Genomic DNA, 12,629 nt, shown 5'->3' with positions numbered 1-12,629 from the left:
GGTGTCGTCGAACATGACGGAACCAAGAAAACCAAGTGTGCGAAACCGAACTGATGATACCACTTTTCATTTTATCTGCTTTTTACTTGCTTTTGCTGTACGGGGTTGAAAATCGAGAAGCCGAATTACCGCACAAAGATTGGACAAGAGAGTAAACCACACAGCTCATAAATGGCGTTTAGCGGAACCTGGGATGGACACGGGAAATGGCTACAAGGAGGGGGAAGGATGGATACTGCTCATCGAAAATGACAATATTTTCGGATGTTGTACCGAGATTTTGGAGATGGCCGTCTGCTGGATGCTGTTTTCAGAGAGCACTCTCACTTCAGACATCAACAGCGACAGCGATGGAGTTTGTACCGATAGGCTCTGAAAATACCCACATTCCTTCAATTGATGTTTTCTAGCGAGAATTGGAACCCATGTGCGTTCGAGTCGCGGGGTATTTGAAGTGTCCGCGCATGGCCTTGATGCGGAACGTTAGCGATAAAACAATGCTCGAATTTCGTGTACTGGTCGACGACTGCCCTTAGTAGTGCTACCATGGCTAATCCGGACGTCGTGGGGCTTGAGCCGTAAGGCACCGAGTGAACGGCATCTAAGAGCGTTCATCCCTCGTCACTACTCGCATATCCCGCGAACACACCAAGAATGACGGGAGACGCGGAGCGCCGAGTAGACACGGCAGAGAGTCAGGCGGTCAAATTCTCGTCTTTGAAGACCGGATTCTCGTCGGGTCCGAAGGTCGATCACGTCATGCTTCGGGAAACCCTCGCAAAGGTAAAGGTCCCTACCAGGATTGTGATTGCTGCAGAAAGAATGATTTCGTCTTGATGTTGCTTTTATAGAATTATTCGTGGGCGGTTTGTCTTTGGGGGGGATGTTCTCATTTCGAGTTTGGTCGTGCGCCGGGAGCCAGTGGGAACCGTCCACGTCGTTCCTTGCGTTGGATGCGAGAGAGGACTCCAGTCGTTCTCGTGGTGAGGTGCCTGGCGTCGTGGAGTATAAAACTCCTCCCGGTCGACCACCAACACGTCTGAAACCACACGCCATCATATGCCTTGTCAGCTGGTGATCTCTTCTGACATTGAGGTGCTGCAGCGAGGAACGCAGGTCCCTTCGCGTTGCGTGTTACTCCGGATCTGCGTTGTGGTTTTTGTCTGGGATTTGTGTGTTTTGAGTTGTGGTTGTTGGCGATGAATACTCTGACGGTGGAGATGATGGATGGTGATGTCTTGGTGTTTTCGGTTTGAGTAAAGGCCTCGCTGATGGAGGGTTTCCTTTCGTCCTGAGGTGAGCTGAGATAGTTGGAATAAAGCCACCCAGGCAGACATAAAGGACCAGCATCAGGTAACCGTTGCAATCCATGTCTCCGTGTCTAGACTTACCGCAGGGCTATGACGGATTGGGTTTATGTAGTCCGGGAAGACGTTCGCGGCGTATCCGTAGTCCGTTTGGATCGTGGGTGTTGCTCTGACATTGGACGAGAAGGGGTGTAAAGATATACTTTTTGTGCGTCTACTCGGCTTCTGGATCTTTGCGTCAGCTTCGATGTGTTGGACGCGTTCTTTGTCAGATGCCGGTGGTTGAGAATCTTGCAAGTCTTACCCGGTGTGAGTCTCAGGGGTATAGGCAGTGAGTCTGGTCTGGTATTGCTGGATGAAGGATCTCCGTGGTGTTTATCTCTCTGTTCCTCCTCGTCTTCGTTTGTTGATTGAGTTGGAATAAGTGTATGTCAAGTTGGTAGGGCGAGGGAAGAGGATTGTTTCTTGACGTGGTCTCATGATTCAATGTGATTGCGATCCCGATATACGAAAGCAACCAAATCCCCAGGCCGATCAGCGCCGCTCCTGTCGCGCCTAAGTGACGCTGTTTGGGCGGGGAATGATACCTCATGCCCGGCCTCACTTGTTTTATACTCGCCAGCCGGTTTCCCAGTCAGTATTGGTGTTATCTGGATCGCGGGTGTCGATGTGCGGGGGTTCATAGAGAGGAGCTGCGATGAAGGTCCTCACGCTGGTTCGGAGAGACGTGCTTCGCTTTATGGTATTTATGAAGGGCGAATGGGATTATGATAGTTCCCAAGCGCCAAAAGCATGACTGCTGATTAACCTCCGGGTGAAAGCTTGAAGAGGACAATAAAGTACCAGACTCCTTCGCTCATCATGTCACCGGGACGGAGCAGGGTATGCGAGAGCAATGATACTGCGATATCGTCCCACGTTCGTCAGTTCTGGTGTTGACGTATCTGGAAAGGAACATGGAGGTACTTGTGCAGAGTAGACTGGGGAGATGTCGTTGGGAGTTCACAAAGGAGTTTGACCTCGTAGGGTAGGTCACCTCTGCTTCATTCGCAAATCAAGAACAGGAAACTACAGACTCGCCATACAGCGTTAGAGTCTCCCACTGAATGGGGCTAGTTAGTCCATTTATACTGGAAGACGTGGATGTATCGGTGATCCGCGAAGTTGTCGTCGGCCTACCCGGCGTCTCTGAGGCTAATGGGCCCTGGGGAGGATGTCCCGCATAAAAGAAGCATTCCGAACCTGGACAGGATTCTTCTGCACGGAGCAAATAGGAGCATCACTGGTTGGTTCCCGATTGTCTCCTTACTATCTCAAAGATCCGAACATGAACTCAGATCGACACGTAAAGTGCGATGTACCGAACACGCTGCCCATCCTCAGTCAACCTCTCATCCTCTGGCGTCGCCCATCTATGGTTTAGTATTAGGGCTGGATACAACAAGAGTTATACCAAAAAGACGACCCAAAAGCGATGAATTGACTGAGTGCTCTCGAAGAAGCTCTGCATGAGGACTTTACCTCGGAGGATTTACTTGGTTGCGCGATGAAGTGGAGATTCCATGCAACTGCGCCCATCATTTTGGGTGTCTAATGACCAGATCAAAACAGGTGAAGCGCTACAACCACTAGATGGTTTACATAGCTCTTATATACTCCGAGAAGGGGACTTCTTCCACCTGCTCCAGAACGTTCGAATCAAGCGGGAGGTTAGAAGGGACGGTTGGGATCATGTGTGATGGTGCACCTGAAGCAAGCCCACTCTCACCCGCGTCGTGATGTGTATGATGTGATATCGGATGTGAGTATAAGAGAGGGCTGGCCCAGTCCAGGAATGGGTCTTCCGTCAAGTCCTCGGGTTTCCATGTAGGGATTGATCCAACGGGGAAGCGAACAGCCAGGGTCTATTCTGATGGTAGGTTTCTGAGGAGTTGCGCCGAGCCAAGAGACGCCGTTGAGGGAGATGGCTATCGTCGATCGACATGCCAGTTTCTTTCATCTCTGGTACTCTCGGAGTATACCCAATAAGTACCAAATATCCATCCAAACAAAGGTCGTCGAAGTATCATATCATGGCTTACGCTCACCTGAGAGAACCTGACCTCGTGGATCACGCTTGACTGATGTCGTCAGGCAAGCTACGTCTTTTTTGGCCGCGGCATGGCAAACAATATTCAACGAACACGACAAGATTCATTGAGTGAGACGAGGATGTTTGCTCAGACGGTTAAAATATGCTGTCGACCGAGGGCATCGACGTGGCTGATTCGAAGCGCACCTCGAAGACGCGCCTAGAGCCGTAGGTGTTGCGACACCATACCTTGAAAGGAATTCTTCGCTATATAAGTGCACAAGTGTTTGGAAGTCTATCGGCCCAACGAACAGGCCAATGTTGCATAAATCCATGCTCCGGACAGAGGATGATATGCCATATATGTAAGGCTGGTACCTTTGGTATAGTGCCTGTCGACTCCCAACCATCAATTCCACGACTCCTGAAAAGACTACGGAGAATGGTCGTGATGACTCTGACCGAACATTCATCAAATACATCAGAGAAGATGATGGACGGAAGGGACGAGAGACGAAGGTGTTCGGTGTTTGCCACAGGTTAAGTCAGCCTCCGCTGCTCATGGTAGTCGGCAGCCATCTACGTGTCTGCTTTCGTCTTCTTCTCGACATCACATGGGACTGATGCGAGAGTCCAGACACCCGAAACTGCCGTTTCCTTGATCCGTTTGCCAACGGCCGCCGATATATACAAACTCATCACTCCTGACAAGCGCAGATGATCCGTTGGAAGCATAAAAAAGTTAACCACAATCAACTGTTCTTGTCTTCTTCAGCAACATGACAAAGCATTATCACTCGACAGATTCGACAATCATCTTGCACGCTTCCACGCGTAGTCGACCGGCCAAACATTTATATTCGTTGCACAAGAACAGTCGCGAGCTAAGTATCAGCACATCTCTCTGCCTCTTTTGTCCTCCCGGTGCGTATACAGCAGCGAGTACTTGCAGAATGGGAACATGTTGCTGACAACAGGAAGAGTCTAGTCCAATCTGTCGGCTTGTGTGTGATTGTCACTCCCGGAATGGCATTGCGATGTCCGTGTGTCCGTTGAGAATGGAAATGTCCAAGCTGGGAACAGGAATACATGTTCTGTTGCCCTGTTCAACGATCTGCTCCGGACGACGGTTTAAATATGCAGGTCGTAAGGACTCGTTTCATTCAAACAGCACTTGAAAGACGAGCTGAGCTATTGGCAGGCTGAGAACGCGAAGCAAAAGCTGACCGAAAACATGTTTGGTGTGAGATGCATACACTATGCTATGCTTTCAATTTGATGAGGTCGTAATTGTCGTCAAATCCTCCCTTATCAATCCATCAGTGAAACGCCAGACATGACCCATAAATACGTTAAAAGAGTGATGCCGGGGATAACTGCTCCAAACCAATGAGCCCCCGAACTGCCTAAAAGCAAAACATCCCTAAATCATAGAACAAGAACTGCCATCCATAACCTCATCGCCCAACACCATCCGCGCCGTCATTCAAGCTGATTAGAAAGCCACGATGGAGTCACTGGGCTTGATGGAGTAGTACATGGTCAGGTAGGCGCCCTTCTTCTTGGAGAAGGCGAAGGAGATGTAGGAGTGGGTGCCGGTGGCACGGTTCAGGTCCGAACGGGGGCTATTGCGGCAGTCAGCACGGCGCACGTGGGAGAAGGATTCGGGGAACACTCACAAGCACTTGGGCAGGTCCGTCTCGTAACGCTCGGCAACCGGCCATCCTCTCGACTTGAAAGCCTTGGCGAGGTTGGCAGCGATTACGGCGTCGTTGTCGGCGTACTGCCAGAGCGGGACGTACGACTTGACCTCGGGCCATTGGGAGCCGGGCTTCAACTCAAAACCGTAACAGATACCCTTGTGAAGGGTCTCCATGACCTTGGGCTGTTTGTTGAAGTCGTCGGCGTAAGGTTCCGCTTCGTTGTGGAGCAAGTGCCAGATGCTACGCATGGCCTCGAGACCCTCCAGTGTGGTCTCGTCCTTGACCTGACCTCCGAGAGTGACAACCTGGCGGACGACGTCGAAGGCGTTGGATTGTGTGCGTGCGTAGACCTTAGCGCGGGCGCCGGCGGCGGGATCAATGCAGTCCAGAGCAATCATCTCGACGGGGATGGGGAACGGAGCGTTCTTGAAGTATTCCTCGGTGGCATTGACGGCAGGAGCTAGGCGATCACCGCCGGGGGAGAGAGAGCGGATGGCGTTGAAGGTGATGGATTCTGTGGAGGCGCCGGTGGCGATGTGCTTGAGGACGGGAAAGAAGTACGTCTTGAATACAGCCTTGGCGCCGTCAAGGTCGAAAGCTAGGAAGGCGGTCGGCGCGCGGTGATCGGGGCCGAGTTTCTCGAGGGCAACTTTGGTCTCGAATTCGTCAAGGAATAGGGCCGAAGCAAATTGCTCGAACCACCGCGTATCGACTCCGTGACCAAACATTTGTAGGGCTGGAAGGAGAGCAGGAATCATTTTCTGGGCGAAAGGGTCCGACGGGGTTCCGCCGTGCCGACCGAGAGGCTCAAAGGAGAAACGAATGGAAGAGGAGCCGGAGTCGGTGATGTTCCATGACGGCTCAAACGGGGAGCCATTGGCCGTCAACAAGGGTTTTGTTGGGGCGTTGGTGGGATGCGGGCCGAGAGACGGGATAACCAGTTCCGAAAGAAGTCTCAAATGTGCGGCACGCTGAGCGGGAGTGTAAGAGCCGGCGGCCTTCATGAGGCTATCGAGAGATTCGGCGCAGCGGATGGCCCAGAATTGTTGGTCTGACTTGTTGATATAGAGGTTATCTTGCGCCGGGAGGCAAAGATCCTTCTCCTGCTTCGCCAAAGCTTTCGGGGACAAGACTTCGGTCTGGCTGAAAGACGCCTTCAAAGCACGAGGCGAGAGTTGTAGAGGGAACGTCGGTCGGCCGGAGCTGAACGACGAAGCTGTCATTGCGGGCGCCATCGTTGCGGTAGGCAAGTAGGAAGGCAGAACGTAGAATGGTTTGTGGTGTTTCTGCGTGATCAAGTCGTTGCGATTCGAGCCTTTCTCTCCGAAGAGAAGGTGAACACTAGGACGTTATATCTTGCCATCGTTCGGATCCCTCAGATTAGCACCGTCTTGGTCCAGGCTGCTGTGAGCAGTTGGCTCGACGCTGATCCTGAAACTTCCTGTCATCGCGCAGGTGGCTTGGTCGTTGCGGCCTGCCGGTGTTCTGCAGGGACGGCAGCACCCAAGACTGTGACGGAGCTGAAGCCGGGATGGGCCAACATCTGGACCCTGCCGAGAGCGTGGCAGTCCGGGATCGAATGGCTACCACCGCAAGGCGAACTATGACAATGTCCGAATTAGGAAGTCTTCATAACGGTTGACGAATAGGATGCCCGCTGTCAAAACGAACGGCTGGGTTACCGCGACACCCCTCAGCTCGCATTAAGATGCGGTCCTTTCTTCCTCTCAGCCGGACTACCGTATTGGGCAGGATGGTGAGAATGAATCCACCTGGTCGGCGGTGGGACCCGGCGTCGTCAAGTCGGGAGGCTTGGGGCCTTGGTAAGAAAGGGAACGGGCCTCTACAGACCACCTGTGCTTGGCAAGCCTTCGTACAGGATATGACTCTGGCTTCCCTTTGGACGTGATTGCTGAGAATTTGTGGCTTGGAGGATTGGCAGTAAATGGTGCATGACGGCAGATAAGGCAGAAACCAAACGTCCCAATTGTCGGTGTTCTGTCAAGAAAGCCTGGCAATTTTTGCTGCAAGTTGCGCGTTTGCACATGGCGCTTGGTTGGGATATCTGCAGGACAAGGTCGTAAGACAGCAGCAGCAAGCGCATTTTCTGCATCTGACTGCAGAACGAAGGCCAAGGCCGTAGGGTCAGTGGGTAGGTGAGGCGCAGGAGGAGTAGAAACATCGTTCAACGCCGTCCTACACAGTAGCAGCTTGGTGTTGTCTTGGCAGGAGCCATCAGGAGAGGCATCGAGACAAACTCCGAAGCTTTGATCGCATCTCTGCCTGGGAGGAAACGCAGGCTAGAAAAAAATTCTCTCGGACACCCGACATGACGATTTTCCCAAGGCAAGTGTTTGTGAGATGCTTCGAAACTTGAAGTGGTTCTTGAAAGGAGTTGGATATGAGATGAAAGACCCCACCTTCGGGCATTGTCGTGAGAGACGGCTATACAAACGGAACCGAGACTAACTTCCGAGTGGCGGTGTCTTGTACGAAGCAATCATGGTATCTCGGATGATTGATTATACTGAAGTCGAGATGCTCTACGCAGCAGAGTGGCAATTAGGCAACGCCTGCAAGACTTTTCCATCTTGGAAGGGTGCGAGGAGGACCGGTCTCGGGGGAGATGACCGACGCCGGTTTGAGCAAATTCATGCATGCCAACGCGCGGTGTTGAAGTTGGATAAAACAAACGGGTTACATCCTGACAGTCTGAGAAACTTGCTGGAAGAGGGAAAGGCAGTCGAGATTGACTTTGAGTGTAGCCCGACAATCAAGGTTAGGAAGGAGCTAGCTAGTGAATAGCTAGACTACCTATGGAGGAGTATGTTAAGCGCACTTGCGCTTCTGAGCGGTGCCAAAGCCCGCGCGGATTGAGATAAGCAGAGATGCAGGGAAAGAAGTTGTGCTGATCCGCTGTGATCATTGAACTCGCGCAAAACATGACTCTAAATCCTTTGGCCTTCGGAGTAAGAAAATCAGATGTAAAAGGTTCTGATGATCCTTCCCAATAGGATTCATGTTCATCCATTCTTCGCATTAAACATCATTTGGAATAAGGTATGGAAGAAGACTCCTAAAATCAGTTGAGTTCGTACCTCATCAGTGACAGAGGTTCAGAATGCTGGAGCCTGCACAGTGGAAGCTTGCGCTTTGGGGAAATCGCCTGCCGTGACATCACCCAGCGTACGTCCTCCTGTTTGGCAAAGCAGGAGATTCCACAGCTGACATCCAGAAGGACAGGACGCTTCCATGCTATGACAGTCTGTGAATGTCAGCTCGCATGCCACACATACTGTGTTAACCGACGCTGTGGGCTGAGTGTCGGCAGAGCTGCGTCTCGAACGTCTGGTGTTGTTGCAGCGACGTCCTAGGCGAGAGGTCCGAGAGGTGAGAGGAAGCCGAGTGGCTGCAGTAGGACGTGTTTGTCAGCCGTATACAACCCATTTTATCCGCGCTCCTCATTCACAAATAGCAGTGCACTAACTTTTATGCATCGCCAAATTTTCACAACCCCCCGCGGAACGACATTGGTTTTCAATCAAAAATGAGTGCAAGTGAGAGCTAAGCTAAAGATCACTCACGATGGCTTTAAAAAGGCAAAAGAAATACGTTAGCGGGGACTTAAACCCCGGTCCACAGCTAATCTAGATAATAGAAGGCTATAATACTAACCCCTATACCTTTCCGCCTTAATAACCTAGCTACTTATATATATAAGGGGGTAATATACTTTAATAATATATAATAATATAAAATTAATATCTATTAATACCTTATAAATATCTAAATACCTATAGAGCTATAGTTACTTTCTATCTTTATAAGTTTATAAGCTATAATAACCTTAATAGACTTCTATTAGAGTTTATAGAGAACTTTAGAAGTCTTTATAATAAGATATAAATAGAGGAGGAAACTATAAATTATTTATATCTTAACTTTAACTCTATATTTCTTTTATCTCTAGAATAATATTTATTAAATAGTTATTAATACTTTTAGCTAATATTAATATTATAGTTATTACTATAAAGTATAAGCTTAAAATTAAGATATTTATATAGTAAATTTATTTTAATTTTATTAATTAATAGAATATTAATATCTAAAAGGTAGTTCTCTATTATATTATAGTTTTTATTTTTATTTTTAAAGGTATTATTTTATCTCTTAAATATTTTAAAAAATAATTTAAAGATATCTATAAAAAGCTCTTAAAGTCTTTAGACTTTAAGTATATAGATAATATTATTACTAAATAGTACTTTAAGTACTTTAAGAAGGTTATTAATATTATAAATATTATTTATTTAGGATATATTAATATTAAGGAGCTTAATAGTATTAATAAAGCTATTACTACTAAAGTAGTAAATAAATAGGTTAAAGGGTTAAAAAGAGGGGGAAAGGGGTATAAAATATAAAGGAAGGCTAGAGTAATAGCTTAAAGTCTTACTAAAAACTATTATTAAATTAAGTATAGTTAGCACTTTAGTAGTATTAAGGTAAAAAATTTATATTATTATAACTAAACAAAAAGAGCTTACTTTTTATACCTTTAGTATACCCCTTAAGGGGTATATATAAGTAGTAATTATTAATAGAAACTTAGCTAGTTTAATAGAGCTAGCACTAAGTAGGTACTAATTTAATATACCCCTTTAAATATGCTTAAATAGCTATTTTTAATATATCTATTACTATTTATAAATTATATAAAATATACTTAAAACTATAGAGTTTTTAATTATTTAAAAACTTAATAAAATAATAAGTAATTTAATAGATAAATAATATATTAGCTAATACTTTAGCCTTTATAGACTATTTATAGGCTTTAAGTCTATTATATAGGCCTCTTTAGGTATATTAATAAGCCTCTATAGCTCTTATTACCCTTATTAAAACCTCTTTATAAATAGAAAAGAGTAGTACTATTTATAAGGCTTATTTTAATAGTCTCTTAAGCATTTTATAATTATAAGTACTTATTTAATACTTTTTAAGTAAGCTAATAGCTCTATTTTATATTATAGAGAGGAGGCTAATAGACCTATTCTACTTATTACTATAAGGTTTCTTATACTATTATAGAGTATAAACCTAATAGACTACTTATTATAAAGTTTAGTAATCTTATAATTTAGCTCTAAGTTAGTTTTATATTTATACTTAATATATATATAAACCTCTTATTTATCCTTTTAGCCTTTTAAGCCTCTTATAATATAATAATACTTAATAAGTTTATAGTAGTAGCTATAAGCTAAATATATAGGGAACTCTTTACTAGAGCTTAAGGCTTAATAGCGCTTTATATTAATAGTATAAAGTAGAGTATAATAAGGAATAATATTTTATATAGTAGTAAGTATTTTATAAGGGTTAAAATAGTCTATTTTTATATTATCTTAATATAATAATAAGTATAAATCTATTTAGAATTAGAGGGGAGAACTATATAGGATATTAGCTAGTTTAAGGAACTATAAGCTTATAATAAATAGCCTATAGTTAGGTATATATAATAATAATAAATAAATACTTTTATATTTATATAAGAACTACTTAAATTAAGATATATCTTATTATATAGTACTTTAAGCTTTAATAATAAGCTTATTATAAGCTATAATAATAATAAGCTATTACTTAGAGATTAAGAGAGCTATATACTTATTTAAGAGTAATAGCTAAGTAGTAAGGGAGTTATAAAGTAAATAATAAGCCTTAAAGTAAGCTTAAGAGATTAAACTAATAATATATTTATAGGTCTCTTTTAACTTATTAGCTATATAGTTATATTTAGAGAGATCTATAGAGTAGTTAGTATATAGTTAGGTATAGACTTTAAGGTTATTATTAAATTAGTATCTACTTAGCGCTAGCCCTATTAGACTAGCTAAGTTTCTATTAATAATTACTATCTATATATACCCCCTAAGGGGGTATATTAAGGGTATAAAAGTAGGCTCTTTTTACTTAGTTATAATAATATAAATTTTTACTTTAATACTATTAAAATACTTATATTATCTAATTTAATAATTAATAGTTTAAGATATATTACTAAAGCTATTATAAACCTCTTAAGTATTTATTAATTACTTATTTATTTATTTATTTTATAATAAGTACTCTTTTTACCCTTATAAAGCTTATTATACTTATTAATTAGCTTTATTAGCTTTAACTTATTAAAACTAAAGCTTATAATCTTAATATATAGTAATATATTAATCTAATAGTTACTATTAACGCCCTATTAGCTATATCTATCTACCTAAAGGTATTAATATTATTATTATTTAGTAAGTAGACTACTCCTTTTAAGCTTATTAAGTTACTATATAATTTATTAGCTAATAACCTTAAAGTCTATACCTAACTATATATTAACTACTCTATAGATCTCTCTAAATATAACTATATAGCTAATAGGCTAAAAGAGACCTATAAATATATTATTAGCTCTATTTCTTAAGCCTATTTTAAAGCTTATTAATCTCTTTATAACTTTCTTATTATTTAGTTATCTCTTCTTAATAAATATTATAAAGGTATTATAGAGGCTAAATACTATAGTTAGGTTAAATAAATAGTAAAAATACCTAAAAGATAGGTTTTATATTACTATATTACTTTTATTTACTTTCTTTAAGATTCTCTTTTTATTAAGTTTTTAATATAAGCTTATTAAGCTCCTACTATAGAAGGTTTAATACTTTAGACTTATAGGCCTTTACTATTAGTTTATTTATAGTTCTTTAAGCTATTTCTAATATTTCTATCTTAAAGTTCTTAAGACCTTTATAATTATCCCCCTTTTAGTTATAGTAATATCTATTATATCTTATTTTTTAATAAGGTATTCTCCTTAATAGTTTAAGTTTTTATTCCTTAAAGCTATTTTATTTCTTTAGTTAGTCTTTCTCTATAGCTTTATTAAGTAATTATATCTTTATCTTTATATATTATAATAGCTTTAGCTTATTATTCTTTATTACTAAAAATATTATAATAAGGCTTTCTTTTAATATTATATTTTATTTATAAAGTATTTTATCTCTATTATTTAGTAAATAATAAAGTTATTTCTTCTTTATTTATTTATTATTCCTTAAGGCTCTATTTATTATTTATTTTACTTTATATAGATAAAGATTTTATAATGGCTTTATTTCTTTATTTTTTTATTTCTCTTTTTAAATAGTTATATTATAAAATTACTAAAGTTATTAAATTATAATTTCTCTATATAATTTATTATATTTATTTTATTTTAATAGGTATTATTTATTATAATAAATTAATATTATTTTTATTATTATTATTATAACTACCTTATTAATATTTTATTATAAGCTCCTCTTAAGTTTATAAATTAATAGCTTTTTACCTTTAAGCTTATTTTCTTTTTCTCTTATTTATATTATCTATAAGTTTATAAGCTTTATTATTTTATAATAATATAACTTTATAGAGCTTTTTTAAACTTTTTACTATATTATATTTTTTATCTTTATTATAAATCTTATAACTATT

General features: G+C 41.7%; 1 protein-coding gene across 1 annotated transcript; it reads right to left on the bottom strand.

Moving 5' to 3' along the window:
* Positions 1 to 4,873: 4,873 nt before the first annotated feature.
* CkaCkLH20_10920 (tryptophan dimethylallyltransferase) lies at positions 4,874 to 6,316 on the bottom strand (the record flags this gene model as incomplete). Its single annotated transcript, XM_038893634.1, has 2 exons — positions 4,874 to 5,003; positions 5,058 to 6,316. 2 exons carry the CDS (start codon positions 6,314 to 6,316, stop codon positions 4,874 to 4,876), a joined length of 1,389 nt encoding a protein of 462 aa, XP_038740970.1.
* Positions 6,317 to 12,629: the final 6,313 nt, after the last annotated feature.

The sequence above is a fragment of the Colletotrichum karsti genome, assembly GCF_011947395.1.
Source record: "Colletotrichum karsti strain CkLH20 chromosome Unknown Scaffold44, whole genome shotgun sequence".
Classification (NCBI taxonomy): domain Eukaryota; kingdom Fungi; phylum Ascomycota; class Sordariomycetes; order Glomerellales; family Glomerellaceae; genus Colletotrichum; species Colletotrichum karsti.
This window is presented reverse-complemented; position numbering and strand designations above follow the sequence as displayed.